This window comes from Siphateles boraxobius, unplaced genomic scaffold (assembly GCF_051911475.1).
Source record: "Siphateles boraxobius isolate OS27281-9 unplaced genomic scaffold, OSU_SipBor_1 47, whole genome shotgun sequence".
Lineage (NCBI taxonomy): Eukaryota > Metazoa > Chordata > Actinopteri > Cypriniformes > Leuciscidae > Siphateles > Siphateles boraxobius.
Genome location: NW_027509108.1, coordinates 2,366,904 through 2,386,227, shown reverse-complemented (window position 1 = coordinate 2,386,227; position 19,324 = coordinate 2,366,904). Strand labels below are relative to the sequence as shown.

Here is a 19,324-nt window from a genome sequence, read left to right as displayed (position 1 = left end):
AGTGTAAAATGACATAAAGTGAGAAATAATTGCCCACATAATGTTCCAGAACTGATTAAAAATAAAGGCAGACTTACACATGATATTCACAGCAGCAGAAGTCTGAGATCCATGTTTATTCCTAGCAGAGCAATGATAATCTCCGCTGGACTCAGACTTAATATTACCGATGCTGTAGGTTTCACCAGATTGCAAAATCTCCCTTTTTCCTTTTAACCAGCTGATTTCTGCAGGAGGGTTTGAGTCACTGATGCAGTTCAGAGTCACTGAATCTCCTTCCATTATTACACCATATGAACTGATGGACAGTGAGACGTTCCTGGGTGAGTCTGAAAAGGACAAAATAAACTCTATACTCATGTTTTGCATTTGTTAATCCACGAATATGTTGATCACATTTATTGAACCATATTAACTCACACATGACGTTTAAAGTCACAACATCAGAGTATTTCTCTCCATGTGTATTGTTGGCCTTGCACTTGTATTCCCCACTGTAATTAGAACTGATATTTGAGATGTAGATTCTTCCAGATCCTACAATCGTTCCTCCTTTAAACCAGCTGATTTCTGCAGGAGGGTTTGAGTCACTGATGCAGTTCAGAGTCACTGAATCTCCCTCCACTATTACACCAGATGGACTGATGAACACTGAGACGCTCCTGGGAGGATCTGTAAAGACAAGCTCAAGCTCCTTAGGTTAGAGATACATGTGAAGTAGGAGAGGAGAGGAGAGCAAGAGTGAATGCTGAACATGTGCTTGCATGTTATCCTGCTTGTGCATAAGTTATTAAAGAGTTTCTTAAGAGATATACTTGCTTGTGCTTCTTGTCATGAAGACATAACAAATTTGGCGACGAGGACGATTTTTTTTTCCACAAGATTTCCTGAGGATGGCATCAGTCAGTGCTCCGTTTCCCAGTCCATTTTTGCCTTGTCCCGGTGAGCCCGCTATACCACTTGTAACATGGCTGAGAATGTTTGAGAATTACATGCTCGTCATCAATGCTACTGGAGATTCCTGGCCAGAAGCCAGAAAACGGGCTTTACTTCTTCACTGTCTCGGAACTGAAGGTCAGAGACTATTTTATACATTGCCCGATACCGGTGACAATCTTGCAGCTGCTGTTAAAGCTTTGGAGGAGCATTTCATTCCAAAACGAAATGTGGTCGTGGAAAGACATGCCTTCAGGAAACGAGTGCAGAGGACAGATGAAACGGTACTGCAATATATTGCTGCATTGAGAGATTTGGCAACTACTTGCGAATTTAATGACAATCTTGATGATATGCTGCGTGACCAGCTAGTAGAAAATATTGCTAACCCTCGCATTCGTGAAAGATTATTACTGGAATCTAAATTGACATTAGAGACTGCAATTACAATTTCCACGCAGCTAGAGGCCGCTGATGCACAGGCAAAATCTATGACTACAAGCAGTTCTGCTCCAGTACAAGCCGTACATGCCACTCCTGCGTCTGGACGACAGCATTCAAAGGCCAAATTCAAAACACGTACCTCATCAAAACCTCATACTGCTTCTTCAGCTCGGACATGCTTCCGCTGTGGCTCCACTGGACATCTTGCAAACGCACAGAACTGCCCTGCTGCATCTGCTAAATGTAAAAATTGTAATAAGAATGGACATTTTGCACGAGTCTGCCGTTCTGGTCCTACTCGTTCAGTGCATTCAGTTGAATTACCAGAGGTTTGTATTCTCCATCTACCTGGAACATCTGATCGTTTGATGTGTGATGTGACTATAAGTGCCACGTCTGCTGTTACACCTGTGTCTCTTCAACTCACAGTCGACTCTGGTTCATCAGTGTCCATTCTGCCAAAACAATTGTATGAGCAGCACTTTCGCACTGTGCCGTTACAAGCTCCATCTGCCCGTTTAGTCACTTACTTGCAAGAGCCAATTTCAGTGCTTGGATGTTTACCTGCAACAGTGTCTAAATATGGCCTTACCTGTCCTGCACATTTCTTCATTGTTGACAATGGCACAGCTTTGTTAGGCATGGACCTGATTAAGGGACTCCAGCTTCAATTCGATGGAAACACTGTGCTGCCGCCGCCACAATCTGCTTCAGTTTGTGCCCTCTCCACTCCTCCATCACAGCGTACTGCATTGGGCTGTGTAAAAAATTTTACACACAAGGTTAACATTTCTGACTCTGTACCTCCTGTCAGATACAAATTGCGTCGGTTACCTTTCTCTGTCAGAGATGCTGTTTCCGCCGAACTGGAACGACTCTTGCATGCAGGTGTAATTGAAAGAATTGACTCCTCTCCATGGGTTTCTCCGATTGTTGTGGTCCAAAAGAAAACAGGGGGGATCCGCATGTGTGTAGATCTGCGAGGGCCCAACAAGGCAGTTATAGTAGACAGCTACCCATTGCCACACATGGAGGAGATGATGACATTACTGCAAGGTGCAACTGTATTTTCAACTATAGACTTAGAAAGTGCATATCATCAGGTACCTCTTCATGACGACAGCCGGGACCTAACTGCGTTCATTACGCACGAGGGCCTCTTCAGGTTCCGCAGGGTACCTTATGGTTTGGCATCTGCTCCATCTGCGTTCCAAAAGATGATGGTTGTCATTCTAAAAGGACTCCAGAACGTTGCAAACTATCTAGACGACATCATCGTGTGGGGACGCTCGCTACAGGAGCATGATCAAGCGCTAGAGAATGTGCTACAACGTCTCAAAGATGCTGGGTTGGTGTTGAATGAGTCTAAATGTCAATTCAGAAAGCAGAGCTTGAAGTTTTTAGGACACATGGTGACATCTCAGGGTATTCAGCTGGATCAGGAACATCTCTCTGCAATAATCAATGCACCTGCGCCATCGGATGCTGTTCAGTTACGTTCTCTGCTGGGTCTCCTCTCATGGTACAACAAATTTATTCCTAATTTCGCTTCCGTGGTGATGCCTCTGCGTGCGTGCCTGAGAGATGAGAGTGGATTTCACTGGTCTGATGAAGCTCAACAAAGCTTAGCTGAAGTCAAAAAGCTACTTGTAAACAGTCCTGCTCTTGCACTATTTGACCCGGGGCTGCCTGTGGTCATTTCTACTGACGCGTCTGCTTACGGACTAGGTGCTGTCTTCGCACAAATAAGCTCTGATGGTCAAGAACGTACTGTCGCTTTCGCATCTAGAACACTCACCTCAGCTGAACAAAAATACTCCACTGTCGAAAAGGAGGCTCTGGCGTGCGTTTGGGCTGTGGAGAAGTGGAGGACATACTTGTGGGGTCGCAGATTTACTCTGCGGACTGACCATCAAGCCTTGACGACGCTGCTGACCACAAAAGGGACTGATAGAGCTGGCATGCGCATAGCTCGGTGGGCTGCTCGGTTGCTCTGTTTTAATTACACTGTTGAGTATCGTGCTGGATCTCAAAATTACACTGCAGACTGTTTGTCCCGCCTGCCCTTGCCTCTGACCTCGGACGCTGAGTCAGATACAGAGCCGGAATTTGTTGCTTTACTGTCCACTGGTCCGACTGCCATATCTCAGGATGAATTTGCTGCTGCCTCTGCTAGTTGTTCTGAACTCTCTGCACTTCGCACACAAATTGTCCGTGGCTGGCCTCCTTCTCCTGCTGCTCTGGATCCTGTTCTACGCCCATATTACAAACTGAGACATGAGTTCAGTGTGCAAGCTGATTTTGTGTTTAGAGGGTCTCGACTGGTGGTACCTGGAGAACTTCGAGAGTCACTGATCCGCATTGCACATGAGAGCCATCAGGGGATTGTGAGAACAAAGCAACGCCTGCGTGAAATGTATTGGTGGCCCAGAATGGACACGCTTGTGGAACAAAAGATTACCGCCTGTCAGTTATGTCTTTTTCTGGACAAAACTGCGAAAACCTCTGCTGTGCCCATCCAGCCTGTTCCTTTACCATCTGCACCTTGGGAAAAACTGGCGATAGACATTGTGGGCCCTTTCGAGACTGCTGTCTGGGACTGTCGATATGCTCTGACACTCACTGACTACTATAGTAAATGGCCCGAGGTAGCCTTTACTGCATCTATTGCAACAAAACAGGTGACTGCTTTTCTTACCTCCGTCTTCAGTAGACATAGCAACCCGACCACTCTGGTGAGTGATAATGGGCCTCAGTTTACTTCACCAGAGTTCGCTGCTTTCCTGAAAAACAGAGACATTAAGCACATTCGCACATCAGTGAATCATCCTGCTGCAAATGGAGCTATTGAACGCTTCCACAGAGTTCTGAAAAGTACAATTCAATCAGCAATCCTACAATCAGCACCATGGAAAGCAACAGTAACTGACTTCCTGCAGATCTATCGTGCTACACCTCATGCTGTGACAGGTGTTTCCCCCTTCGAATTGCTTCACGGGAGGAAAATGCGTACCTGCCTCAATGTCCTGAAACCCTCACCTTCTGGTCATGAAGCTAAACAACTGCAGAAGCGTGTTTCAGCGCATCAGGATGTCATGAAAGCTCGCTTTGATCACAAACATCGAGTGCATCATTCTTCTTTCCAAAAAGGGGATAAAGTGCGCATAAAAAAGTCAGTACATGTACCAAAAGGACACCCAAAATTCACTCCTCCAGTTGAGGTTAGAGAAAAAGTTGGCCCTTACACCTACCTCTTAGAAGATGGAAAGAAGTGGCATGCATCATGTCTCGCACCTGTGCCGACTAATGCAATGGATAATAGACTGACCACAAATGCAGAAAACCTGATTCCCTCTCAAGTTCCACTGTCTGGAAATTCAGTGTCCCCTGATGTTTGTTCACGTGAGACACGTCAAAGACGTGAGCCAGGTTGGCTAAAGGACTATTTTTATTAGTCACAAAACTGACATGGACTTTTGTACACACATTGCACACGCATAAACATTCAAGTACTGAATAGCAGTTGAGTAGTTTTGTTCATATTCTTTTAAATGCACCTTTGCATTCATGTAATGTGTTGCTTAGTGTATTCTTATACATGTGAAATTGTTGACACATTAAGGATTGAATGTTCTTTATTTCTATTTCATGTCAATTGTTGGCTACAGAAAGAATTCATTTAACTAAGAGGGGAAAATGTGATGTCGTTACATTAATACTCCACTAGATGGCACTCAAGCTCCTTAGGTTAGAGATACATGTGAAGTAGGAGAGGAGAGGAGAGCAAGAGTGAATGCTGAACATGTGCTTGCATGTTATCCTGCTTGTGCATAAGTTATTAAAGAGATATACTTGCTTGTGCTTCTTGTCATGAAGACATAACAAAATTATTGCACAAATAATCTTCCAGAAATAAAGGCAGACTTACACATGATATTCACATTCACAGCAGCAGAAGTCTGAGATCCATGTTTATTTCTAGCAGAGCAAAGATAGTCTCCGCTGGCGTCAGACTGAATATTAGTGATGCTGTAGGTTTCACCAGATTGCAAAATCTTCCTTTTTCCTTTAAACCAGCTGATTTCTGCAGGAGGGTTTGAGTCACCGATGCAGTTCAGAGTCACTGAATCTCCCTCCACTTTTACACCAGATGGACTGATGGACACTGAGAGGTTCCTGGGTGAGTCTGAAAAGGACAGAATAAACTCTATACTCATGTTTTCCATTTGTTAATCCAATAATTTGTTGATATGAACCATCATTAACTCACACATGACATTTAAAGTCACAGCATCAGAGTATTTCACTCCATGTGTATTGTTGGACTTGCACTTGTATTCTCCACTGTAATTAGAACTGATCTTTGAGATGCTGTAGATTCTTCCAGATCCTACAATCGTTCCTCCTTTAAACCAGCTGATTTCTGCAGGAGGGTTTGAGTCACTGATGCAGTTCAGAGTCACTGATTCTCCCTCCACTATTACACCGGATGAACTGATGGACACTAAGACGTTCCTTGGTGAGTCTGAAAATGACAAAAAAATAAATCTTAAATCATCTAATTCAAACGCAATCTCCAGAAGACCAATTTAATCTTTACTCAGATGGGATGAATATAGTATCACAATTATTAACACGTGCAAGCACAATTATGAACTTGATAAATGTTGCAGATATGTTTTACTATCCACAACCAAATGCCTTTCAACTTGGTTGTGCACAATTCAAAATTGAATGAATGTATAGAAATTAGTACGATTGGAGACATTTTTGTGAATACAAATGTTTTCTTTTGTATTAGTCCATCATAATTTGTGCATGCTACAAAACAGATGTGTTTTCATTCAATGACGTCTTTTTTGAGTCAATCTCATTTGATTCATTTGGATTTTGAGACTTTCTTTTCGCTGTTTTTAAGCATTTCACATCCCACACACAAACATCTACAAATGAATAGGCCTGGTGCTAATTATTACTGTGTGCACAAATACCCATCTATTTGACAAATTCACAAATGTGTGTCACTACATTTAAACTAATACAATACAACTTGTGTGCGCAAAATCCAGAATCACGTGAATGTGCAGCATTTTGTACAAATAGTAATTTTAATGAAAACAAATGGAAACACTTTACAATAACAGTATATGAACAATCATGTACTAATACCTGAATTAATAATTACTTTACTATGAACTAATGATGAGTTAAGACATGTACTAATGAATAACTAACCTTAATGAATCATATTAATTCCAAATCCCCAGTGTCAAATGAACACTCCTCAGTGTACATATATGTCCACACTACAGGGTGTTAAAATTAACACTGAAGCAGTGTTGAAGTTAATGAGATAATTAAGTGATTAATTAAGTGATGATTGAGCATTATTGAAGACACATGATCTTAATAAGCATAATCATTGAATGAAAGAGAACTACTGACTTTGAGCCATTACACATTATTGCATGTATTATTACCAGTTTGACTTTATTTCTGTCATACATCTGTCACATTATGGTGATCAGTGTTTGCTTTAGTTGGGCTGTTGACCCGTTACTTTTTAATATTAGTTGTTCTCTGGCTGCTCCAACTCCGTGTTTATAAAGCACATTTGTTGTGTCAAGAGACACTACACAGCAAAAACTCCAGTGTTAAATTAACTCTCCTGGGAGTTTATTTGGCTCCAGACTCAATAGTGTTAAAGTGTTAAAATATGAGTGTTAAATTAACACTCAAGAGTGTTAAAGTTAATGAGCTAATTAAGTGATTCATTGAGTGATGATTGACCATCATTGAAGACACCTGATGTTAGCAAGCTGAATAACTGAAGGATAAAATCTCATTTTCGAAGTCACCATTATTGTGAACTATTAACATTAGATTTAGTTTGGCTGTTGTAACTGAGTTATAACTGCCAGATGAACTAAGAGAAAAGGTGATCAGGTGGTGTTTGTTATGGTTTGACATAATCATCTTTTCACCAGAATCACAAAACTCATTTTGAGCGTTAGGTTTACCTTGTTGATTAAAGCAACACTATAATTCTATTGCAAAAGTTTTTCAGCACTGTCAATATAATCCAAAATATTTCTTAAAATTTGTTCTGACCAAAAGCGATTGAAAAATTGTTTTATTTAGACACACTGACATCAATAATCAGTATGTGAATCTCAACAATGGTGACAATAAATAAAGAATGTTGCAGTGCATTATGGCCTCCACCAATCAAAACTCATTCATGGCTCTCATCATGCATTGCGGTAAGAATAAATTATGATCTGAATCGTCTTAGTAATTTCCTTTTCCTATTTGAATATTCTGTTTGTCACCATTGTTGAGATTCATACACTGATTCCTGATGTCTGTGAGTGCCTAAAAAAATATTTTTTTTTATCAGAACAACTTTTAAGAAAGCATTTGAATTGCATCAACATTTCTGGATCTTATGCTGTAGATTCACTGTGATGTTGTAATCAACAATATACATCTAAGTCTGTGATTAGGCTCAAAATTAGTTCAGTGATTCAGTTCAACTGATTATTTTGTTAAAACATAACCAACACCATCAGATCATCTTTTCTCTTTGTTCATCCGGTAGTTATAACTCAGATTCAACAGCCAAAAAAAAAAATCTAAAGCAAAAAACGTAAGGGTTAATTGCCCAACTGAAGCAAACACTGATCTCCATAATGGTGACTTAAAATTGTGCTTTTTCTCCTTTAGTGATTCTTATTGTTAACATCAGGTATCTTCAATATTGGTCAAATAATCACTCAAGTAATCACTTAATTATCTCATTAACTTTAACACTGCTTCAGTGTTAATTTAACACTCTTGAGTGTGGAATCATATAAATCCCCAGGAGAGTTAATTTAACACTGGAGTTTTTGCTGTGTATGCCCTGGACTGTATGTCCCGTAAGCCTATTTTGATCATACAGAAAATTGGTTGCAATTGTTCCATGATCAAGTTAGGCGTTAGATGTTTATGAGACACGCAGCCCAGGTCATGATGGTAATGTGTCGATGATGAAATTACAATCCTGTAGTGTCCTGATCTCATATTATGAACTGATTGTAAATGCTTTATTATTTTTCCATTGCAGCAGCTAATTCCAGTAGTGCTTTTATAATCTGAAGGTTTTAAAATCACACACAGACATCAAGAATCTACATATGAATCTCAGCAATGGTGACAATCACACAAATGCTTCATGTTGCAGTGCATGATGAGAGCCACCAATCAAAACACATCCATGGCTCACATCATGCATTGCATCATGAATAAATTATGCAGCTGAATTGTCCTGTAATTTTCATTATTTTTTTCTGTTTGCTTTTATTTTGCTATTGTTTTGTTATGACTTAAGTAGCTTGTTTTGTGATGTTCAGAGTTGATCTGTTTGTCATTAGTTTGTATATTGTCACCATTGTTGAGATTATGCTAATTCTTGATGTCTGTGTGTCTAAACACAAGCGCTTCTGTGCACAAAGTACTTCCAAAATTGTTCATATTGCTGTTGGATCTCAAACTGTAGAATCTCCTGCAATCTCTGCAATCACCAATACCAAAATGAGACATCAAGCATATAGTCAAAGATTTAGACTCTGAATGACATCAGTGACTCATGGTCACTACATGATGATAATGTCATCATCAAAACATATTGTGAGCAAATCTTGTTTTCTCTTGCAGTAACAAATGTGCTTTATAAACACAATGTTGTAACAATCCGAGAAAAACTAATATTAAAAAATGAAAAGGGTTAAGAGCCCAACTAAAGCAAACACTGACCACCATAATTGTGACTTATAAAAAATTCAATAAAATATTACTGTCTAAACTTCTGTTGAATCTCAAGAACTTTTGTGATTGTATGACATATATAAAGTCATACTAGTTAATAATACGTGCAATAATGTGTAATGGCTCAAAGTCATTTGTAGTTCTTGTGTTTCTCTTTTTTTTTCCTGTTCTTGTAGTTTCTCTTTCCTTCAGTGGTTCTGCTTATTATCATCAGGTGTCACCACTAATGGCCAATCATCACTTTATTAATCACTTAATTATCTAATTAACTTTAACACTGCTTCAGTGTTCATTTTAACACCCTGTAGTGTGGACACATATGTACACTGAGGAGTGTTAATTTAACACTGGGGATTTTGCTGTGTACCATGTTAACGACACATGCTTGTTAATTAATGTATTAATTAACACTTTGGGGTAAACTAAATCAAACATGCTCTAATCAATACGGGACGCGATTTTACCGTATTTTACATAGGCCTACACTGTCATGATTCCTGTCTGGTGTTCTCCTTGTCTTGTGTGGACTTTTGTTATTTCCTGTTCTCTGCCATGTTTTGTAGTCCTTTGTAGTTTTTCTTTTTTTATTAGTCTCTGCAGGTGTTTCTAATTAGCCCCGCCCCCTTATTATCTTGTTTAGCTTGTTTGCCTGTGTATGGCGGTTATGGCTACTGCTCCCGATAATACAACGACAAAACAGGACAACGCAAGCGCCATCACTATGACACAACATCGTCCATTCACCCACCGCAAGCCAACCATCATAGCCACCTACAACGTCCGCACTCTAAGAAAAGCAGGAAAGAGTAAAAACAAAGAAGCGCCACTAACATTTGAACAATCCGAACGCCACACAACATGCTCATCATCGCAGGCGACTTCAATGCGAGAATCGGAGAAGACTGTCATCAATCCAATCCTAGAGTCATCGGCAAGCACGTACTTCACAAGTTAACAAATGGCAATGGAAGTAGACTAGTTGAGTTCTACGACACAAACAACATCCGGCCAATGCAAACCTGATTCCCGCATCCGAAATCCAGAATCTGGACTTGGCAGCCGGACGCCAACAGGAAAGCAAATGACGGCAAAAACCGAGCTCAACTAGACCACATATTAGTTAGCGGCAAATGGATAAATTCGGTAAGGAACGTGCGAGCCTACAACACTGTTAAACTCGGATCTGATGACATAATAGTCAGTGCCTAATAGATAGATCAATCAATAGATGAATAGATAGATCAATCAATAGTCAATCTATTGACAGAATAGATCAAGATCAGCCTATGAGCTCCACGAGAAATCGAGACCAAGCGCATCAAGTTCGACTGGAAGAGGCTCAAGGAAAACAGTGAACTACAGCAGAAGTACGTAGTCGAGATCCAGAATTGCTACAGCCTACTCAGTGAAGAAGACGACCATGAAGATTTGCAGCAAAAGTACAATATATTCGTACAAGCCATCGAGGAGGCAGCAGAGAGCACGGTCGGTCTAGTAAAGAAGAAAACAACCAAGAACTGGGTCTCAACTGGAACTACTGAAATTCTCCAAAAACGCAATGAAGCCAGGAGGAACAACAAGAAAGACTCCCAACAACTCACCAAAAACCTCCTGGAGTCCTACGAAAAGGACAGAATCAACTTCCTAGAAGAAAAACTTCACAGACTAACAGATGCAGTAAAAGCAAACAAACTGAGAACAACTTGGGAGATCGTGAATTAAATCAGAGGCAAAAGTTCACTAAACACAAAATGAAGAGAGCCGACGGCAAAGAAATCAACTTGACACAAGAACTGCTAAAGGAGTGGCAAAAATACTTTAGCGCGTTGCTCAACAACAACATCATTATAACGGATAGATCGCCCATTGAGCCTGCCGCCAAGGACCTCAACATCGACACACAACCATTTACCATCGAGGAGATCAAACGAGCAACTCAGGAACTTAAAAGCGGCAAATCACCAGGGCCTGAACATGCAATAACAGCAGAAGCATTGAAGTTCGGAGGAGATTATGTAGCCGGTCTCCTCCTTGATATCTGTAACAGAGTCTACGCGCAAGAATCGGCACCTGAACAATTCACAACCAGTTTAATTGTCCCTCTACCCAAGAAAGAGGGACAGTTCTCTACAGTTCTCAACTTCTCCAGATAATATTTGGAGAAGTTGTGGCCATTTGAAGGTAGGCACTTAAAAAAGCTCAAAGATGAGAAAACGACCTCTAAAGATTGTGCAGTTCTCACTGACCCTGATGAACAACTACAGGGGGATCAGCCTTATGTCAATCGCCACAAAGGTCTACAACAAAGCTATCCTGCATAGGATAAGAGACCCGATCGACAAAGTCCTGCGCGCCAAGCAAGCTGGCTTCAGAAGAGGTACAGGGTGCACAGAACAAGTTCACATCCTGCGTAGAATAATCGAAGGCTACAATGACAAGAATCTCGACTACTACATCACATTCATCAACTTCAGGAAAGCGTTCGATTCGATCAACAGATCAACAATGTTCGAAATCATGAGACACTACGGCATACCAAATAAATTGGTAAGAGCAGTCCGAGCAATCTACACCAACTCCAAGAGCCATGTACTGTCGAGGGGAAGCTATCAGACCAATTCGACATTTCAACTGGTGTCCTACAAGGCGACACACCAGCTCCTTTCCTGTTTATCATCGTTCTCGACTACGTACTAACAAAAGCTGAGGAGGAACACGCTGACACCACCCAATCACACGGCATCGTAAAACGTCTAAGAGAGTCAACTAGGCAACGTAATGTCTCACTATTCTACCTGGACTTTGCCGATGACATCGCTCTATTCGAAAGCACCCTGGAAAGATCGCAGCAACAATTCACAACAACAGCCAAGTGGGCCAGGAGAGTAGGCCTTGAAGTCAATATAGTCAAGACAGAAGCAATAAGCAACAAACAACATGCTGGCCTAGACTTGGCAATCCACACCCACCAGTACATACAGCTAAATGGTCAGAGCATTGAGTGGACCAAGAACTTCAAATATCTTGGCTCTCAAATAGCCTCTACAGAGTCAGACGTCAGAGCATGAAAAGGCCAAGCAAGGGCCTTTTGGAAGATAAAAAAATGTCTTTCAGGCAAAGACCCTTCCAATCGAACTCAAGATCAACATATTCGAAGCCGCATGCATCTCAATCCTTCTCTACGGCTGCGAGAGTTGGATCATCAACAGTAAGATCAAAGACCAGCTCAACAGCGTCGCCACCAACTGCTACAGAATAATGCTCGGCATCAAACGTCTAGACAAAATCAGCAACGAAGACATCTACAAGCAAGTCGACCGCGACCAACTCGTCCTCCGAGTGCAACAAAGACAGCTGAGATTTGTAGGCTACTGCCTCAGAAGAAGCGAGCACGACTTAATAAACAAATATGTGACCGGTCACGGAAACTAGGGACACAAGTCGGTTCTGGGGCATTTTGAGTTATTCATAGATTCTGAAAGTGTAATCTCCAAGCTTTCCAACGATGTGTAACGTGGAAATCTGATAATATTTGGAGAAGTTGTGGCCATTTGAAGGTAGGCACTTAAAAAAGCTCAAAGATGAGAAAACGACCTCTAAAGATTGTGCAGTTCTCACCTCTCTCTGCTGCTGGGAGTGACAATAGGGCTCATTTACATCTCATTTAGATAAGCCAACCCCCTGTAAAGCTCCCCCCTGTGCTTTACAGCTTTTTTGCACTTCGAATGAGTGCACTTCTGCCGCACTAGGCGAAAAACAATTGTGCTGCCCCTCTATTTGCAACGTACCAGCAACAACACACAAAGACCAATATGCCATATAGCCTACATATAACGGAAAACCAGCAACATCAGACAAAGACCAATATGCCATATACATATAACGCAAAACCAGCAACAACACACAAAGACCAATAAGCCATAGGCCTACATATAACGCAAATAGTGCGCAACGCTCGTGTGCCCAAAATGTCAACAATATTAAAGTTTATGCAGGAGGCAAATGCCTGCTGGCATTTTTCTTTAAGCAGTCAATTTTCCAAATAATCACATTTCACCTCCTCAAATTACTGTTGCAAATCTCTTTACACCACTTTCTTATGTGCGTATACACACACAAATGAAATGTCCGCAAGCACATTATATCATCAGCAGGTTCAGCATCTTCAATAACGACCAAAGAACAAATGAAGCTTAACTTACATTTCAGAAACGCGCACGGCAGGCCTTCATCGCAGCAAAGGTCTTAACTGCATCCTCTATTTCGATTCTCTGTGGCAGTTCATGTTCTATGGAGATTGTTGCCAGTCCCTTAACTCTGTTCCCTGTTCACAAAACGTTCCCCATTCAAAGCAATCGGGACGTCACATATGAAACAGCCAGCCACCGCTGTCAGCGAGCCGAGCCGCCGTATTCAAGCACTGAGGGCGCGCGCACCGCGCCCATACCTCCGGTTCAGTTTCCCGAGCCCACAAAGTGCGGCGAAAACATTTTCGGTGTAACTGCCACGGTTCAGCTCGTTTGCGACAATCTTTGCGGCAACCATCTTCATTGAATTTTGATATCAGATAGAGCCGGCCAGAGCACAGCATAATAAGTAGCCATGCGGTTCACTTGGAGGGCAGGGGCAAAAGCGCCGGGTTATTCAGTATGGAAATACACACAGACAATGACACGCCACGCCCCTACTGCATGCTAGAATCTCCGAAAACAAGCCGATTTCAACCTCAAAATGTAAGTTTTTAAATATACCAATACTGCTATCTCAAACATGGAGAGGCTTCTTCGTGATTTCAAATAACAGATTCTGCAAAAAATTGAAATTCACCAATTTTGAAAAAAAAATCTTCTTTCTCATTTTGCTCGAAAGTTGTGCTGCCGACTTGTGTCCCTGGTTTCTGTGATGGGTCACGTATGTTTTGTATGCACCACAAGAAAGGCACAGCAAAAGAGGCCGAGGAAGACCACATAAACTGTACCATCAATACATCGGCAAGCTCATCAACAAGGATGTACCAGCTACAGCGAACAAACAGAGGGAATTTGCCAAAGATTGCAGGGAATGGAGAAAATTGGTGACCGACTGCAAACCTACCCTGTTCGCAGCCGATTGATGATGATGATGAGAATACTTTTTGTGGGCCAAAAAACCCCAAATAACGACTTTATTTAACAATTTCTTCTCTTCCATATCAGTCTCTGACATGTATTCACAAGAGCAACATGACGCATACGTGGGGTGGAAAGACGGGATCCTCTGTTATACAGCGAGATACACATGTCGTCTCATCGTCTGAATAATCCAATCTTTCAAGATGTGGCATGACAATGTCACAATCAATGTAGCACAGACTCTCATGTTCAGTAGGCCTCGCTTGGCACTGATGACATCTACACCACCAGCTCTCCATTGCTCTCTGTCTTTCAGAAGCTTGTGGATGTGGTTGTGTTGCAGCCTCTTCTATCTCTTTTAGTTTGTTCTCTGTATATTTTCGAATAAGTCAAATTTATTTCCGTCGGTTCATAAAATTAAGGTTGAACCCCTGTAGTCACATGGACTATTTTAACAATGTATTTAGTGCATTTCTGGGCCTCAAAGTGTTAATTAAATAGCTGTCCCTGACAGGAGTCCCCCTGAGCCATCCGATTTCATCAAAAATATCTTCATTTGTGTTCTGAAGATGAACGAAGGTCTTAAAGGTTTGGAACGACACAAAGGTGAATAATTTATGACAGCATTTTCATTTTTGGGTGAACTATGCTTTTAACTCACTCATAACGTTTAAAGTCACAGCATCAGAGTATTTCTCTCCATGTTCATTAATGGACTTGCACTTGTATTCTCCACTGGCATCAGAGCTGATCTTTGAGATGTTGTAGATTCCTCCAGATCCTACAAATGTTCTTCCTTTAAACCAGATGATTTCTGCAGGAGGGTTTGAGTCACTGATGCAGTTCAGAGTCACTGAATCTCCATCCACTATTACACCAAATGGACTGATGGACACTGAGACGCTTCTTGGTGAATCTGAAAAGGACAAAATAAACTCTATACTCTTGTTTTGCATTTGTTAATCCACTAATTTTGATCACAGTTATTGAACCATCATTAACTCACACATGACGTTTAAAGTCACAGCATCAGAGTATTTCTCTCCATGTGTATTGTTGGACTTGCACTTGTATTCTCCACTGTCATCAGAGCTGATCTTTGAGATGTTGTAGATTCTTCCAGATCCTACAAATGTTCTTCCTTTAAACCAGCTGATTTCTGCAGGAGGGTTTGAGTCACTGATGCATTTCAGAGTCACTGAATCTTCCGCCACTATTACACCAGATGGACTGATGAACACTGAGGCGCTCCTGGGAGGATCTGTAAAGACAAAAAGTTTAAAATGACATACAGTGAGAAATTAGTGCATAAATAATCTTCCAGAAATAAAGGCAGACTTACACATGATATTCACCTTCACAGCATTAGAAGTCTGAGATCCATGTTTATTTCTAGCAGAGCAACGATAGTATCCGCTGGACTCAGACTTAATATTAGTGATGCTGTAGGTTTCACCAGATTGCAAAATCTTCCTTTTTCCTTTAAACCAGCTGATTTCTGCAGGAGGGTTTGAGTCACTGATGCAGTTCAGAGTCACTGAATCTCCCTCCACTATTACACCAGATGGACTGATGGACACTGAGACGTACCTGGGTGAGTCTGAAAAGGGCAAAATAAACTCTATACTCATGTTTTGCATTTTTTAATTCACTAATTTGTTGATCACAGTTACTGAACCATCATTAACTCACACATAACGTTTAAAGTCACAGCATCAGAGTATTTCTCTCCATGTGTATTGATGGACTTGCACTTGTATTCTCCACTGTAATTAGAACTAATATTTGTGATGCTGTAGATTCTTCCAGATCTTACAATCATTCCTCCTTTAAACCAGCTGATTTCTGCAGGAGGGTTTGAGTCACTGATGCAGTTCAGAGTCACTGAATTTCCCTCCACTATTACACCAGATGGACTGATGGACACTGAGATGCGCCTGGGAGAATCTGTAAAGATAAAAAGTGTAAAATGACATGCAGTGAGAAATAATTGCCCAAATATTGTCACACGTCGGGGCGGGCCAATCAGGCTGCACCCGCCCCTGAGACCCCTACCACCCTTGGGGAGTCGGACAGAGGCCAGGCAAGGAGGACAGACAACAAGAGTTCAAGTAAACAGTATTTTATTTAATATACAATTGGATATAAGATTTAAAAGGGTGAGTCTTCTGAGCATGGTCGTTCCGTCCGGCGGACCCGCCGAAGGCCCACAGAGTGCAGTGGAGGGGGTGCTCTGGTGGCAGCTTCGCTGTTTTCAAATGGAAAGGACGAGTCGGGGCTCACGACTAAGAGGAGGCTGCTGCAGGACAATTCAGGTGCATATTTCGGGGGACGCACCCCCTTCTTCCCAGGGAAAGAACGGGCCGGGACTTACGGCCAGAGGAACTGTGGTGGAGCAGTTGAGGTGCGTGTTTTGGGTATGTACTCCTCTTCTTCGCAGCGAAAAGCAGACATAGAACTTATGGCTGGGGAGCTTCACTGCAAAGCCGTCGGGTGAGTATACAGGCACGAATTCCTCTTGAAGGGCCGGCAGACACAAAGCTTACGGCGGGAGAGTTTCGCTGCAAAGCAGACAGGTGAATAATACAGGCACGTAATCCTCTTCTTCTTCAGGTGACAGACAGAGAACTTATGGCTGGAGGGCTTCACTGCGAAGCAGTCAGGTGAGTATACAGGAACATAATCCTCTTAAAGGGCTGGCAGACACAGAGCTTACGGCGGGAGAGTTTCGCTGCAAAGCAGACAGGTGAATAATACAGGCACGTAATCCTCTTCTTCTACAGGTGACAGACAGAGAACTTACGGCTGGAGGGCTTCACTGCAAAGCAGTCAGGTAAGTATACGGGCACGTAATCCTCTTGAAGGGCCGGCAGACACAGAGCTTACGGCGGGAGAGTTTCGCTGCAAAGCAGACAGGTGAATAATACAGGCACGTAATCCTCTTCTTCTACAGGTGACAGACAGAGAACTTACGGCTGGAGGGCTTCACTACAAAGCAGTCAGGTGAATATACGGGCACGTAATTCTCTTGAAGGGCCGGCAGACACAGAGCTTACGGCGGGAGAGTTTCGCTGCAAAGCAGACAGGTGAATATACAGGCACGTAATCCTCTTCTTCTACAGGTGACAGACAGAGAACTTACGGCTGGAGGGCTTCACTGCAAAGCAGTCAGCTGAGTACATAGGCACGTAATCCTCTTCCTCTTCAGGTGATAGACAGAGAACTTACGGCTGGAGGGCTTCACTGCGAAGCAGTCAGGTGAGTATACAGGCACGTAATCCTCTTAAAGGGCCGGCAGACACAGAGCTTATGGCGGGAGAGTTTCGCTGCAAAGCAGACAGGTGAATATACAGGCACGTTATCCTCTTCTTCTACAGGTGACAGACAGAGAACTTACGGCTGGAGGGCTTCACTGCAAAGCAGTCAGGTGAGTATACAGGCACGTAATCCTCTTCTTCTTCAGGTGACAGACAGAGAACTTACGGCTGGAGGGCTTCACTGCAAAGCAGTCAGGTGAATATACAGGCACATAATCCTCTTCTTCCACAGGTGACAGACAGAGAACTTACGGCTGGAGGGCTTCACTGCAAAGCAGTCAGTTGAGCATTCACCTACGTGTCCTTCACAATGGGCTGTCAGAATATACACTCAAAGGCTTCACTGCAAAGCAGTCAGTTGAGCATTCACCTACGTGTCCTTCACAATGGGCTGTCAGCATATACACTCAAATGTCTGTGGAGTACTACAGTGTTAGCCTCTTCTTATGTCTTTAGAACTTGATAGAAAACTCAGGTAAGTAATGGACATCCAGCGGGTTTAAGTTCACACTTCACACATCAAAACAGTGCATCACATCACTTCATCTCTACAATTCAGCACTCAGTGGAAAATACATATATAGATGGCCGTCGCCCATTTTCTGACCTGGCATTCACATCAGGGAGACCCACAGACAAGAGAGAGGAGGATGTAAATTGATTGGACTACTCACAGTCTCTCACCAACGCTCTTACTATCCAGCGATTCCCTCTTTCTCCCAAACTCACAGTGCCACGCCCGTTTGCCGGCCCCACTTCCTCTTCTCCAACGCTCACGCTTCCTCCGAGATTACCGTCCCCAAAAAGAACTGTCCTTTGGTCTGTACTCTCTCCTTTTATCCTCCCCCTAATGGCAACGTGTCCCAATCGCGGGGCTTCAATCCCCTCATGTACAGCTGTCGGCGATTTTAGCTAATCACCCCATTCGCTGGGATTTTTGCGCTAACCCGGAACTAGCCCGGTGATCCGTTGTTATGGGTCCGGCGGGAGGCAATCTCGGTGAACATTAGTTCCGCCTTGCAAGGGAAAAAGTTGGAATTTCGTCACCTCGTGACAATAATGTTTCAGAACTGATTAAAAATAAAGGCAGACTTACACAAGATATTCACAGCAGCAGAAGTCTGAGATCCATGTTTATTTCTAGCAGAGCAACGATAGTCTCTGCTGGACTCAGACTTAATAGTAGTGATGCTGTAGGTTTCACCAGATTGCAAAATCTCCCTTTTTCCTTTAAACCAGCTGATTTCTGCAGGAGGGTTTGAGTCACTGATGCAGTTCAGAGTCACTAAATCTCCTTCCATTATTACACCAGATGAACTGATGGACAGTGAGACGTTCCTGGGTGAGTCTGAAAAGGACAAAATAAACTCTATACTCATGTTTTGCATTTGTTAATCCACGAATATGTTGATCACAGTTACTGAACCATCATTAACTCACACATGACATTTAAAGTCACAACATCAGAGTATTTCTCTCCATGTGTATTGTTGGACTTGCACTTGTATTCTCCACTGTAATTAGAACTGATATTTGAGATGTTGTAGATTCTTCCAGATCCTACAATCCTTCCTCCTTTAAACCAGCTGATTTCTGCAGGAGGGTTTGAGTCACTGATGCAGTTCAGAGTCACTGAATCTCCCTCCACTATTACACCAGATGGACTGATGAACACTGAGGCGCTCCTGGGAGGATCTGTAAAGACAG

The 19,324-nt window shown here is 42.3% G+C and overlaps 1 protein-coding gene across 3 annotated transcripts in view; it reads right to left on the bottom strand.

Moving 5' to 3' along the window:
* LOC143710407 (B-cell receptor CD22-like) overlaps nucleotides 1-19,324 on the bottom strand; it is a 60,205-nt gene that overhangs the window by 1,157 nt on the left and 39,724 nt on the right. The window contains exons 8-17 of one of the 3 annotated variants that reach the window (XM_077201354.1): nucleotides 19,058-19,312; nucleotides 18,714-18,965; nucleotides 15,993-16,247; nucleotides 15,643-15,900; nucleotides 15,307-15,561; nucleotides 14,962-15,216; nucleotides 5,651-5,905; nucleotides 5,309-5,566; nucleotides 421-672; nucleotides 78-329 (exon numbers count right to left, since the gene is read on the bottom strand). In XM_077201354.1, coding sequence (XP_077057469.1) covers nucleotides 78-329; nucleotides 421-672; nucleotides 5,309-5,566; nucleotides 5,651-5,905; nucleotides 14,962-15,216; nucleotides 15,307-15,561; nucleotides 15,643-15,900; nucleotides 15,993-16,247; nucleotides 18,714-18,965; nucleotides 19,058-19,312 — 2,547 coding nt within the window. Of the gene's footprint in view, nucleotides 1-77; nucleotides 330-420; nucleotides 673-5,000; nucleotides 5,567-5,650; nucleotides 5,906-14,961; nucleotides 15,217-15,306; nucleotides 15,562-15,642; nucleotides 15,901-15,992; nucleotides 16,248-18,713; nucleotides 18,966-19,057; nucleotides 19,313-19,324 lie in introns of those variants that run through there. The other 2 variants (XM_077201355.1, XR_013194545.1) reach the window with 2 other exon arrangements.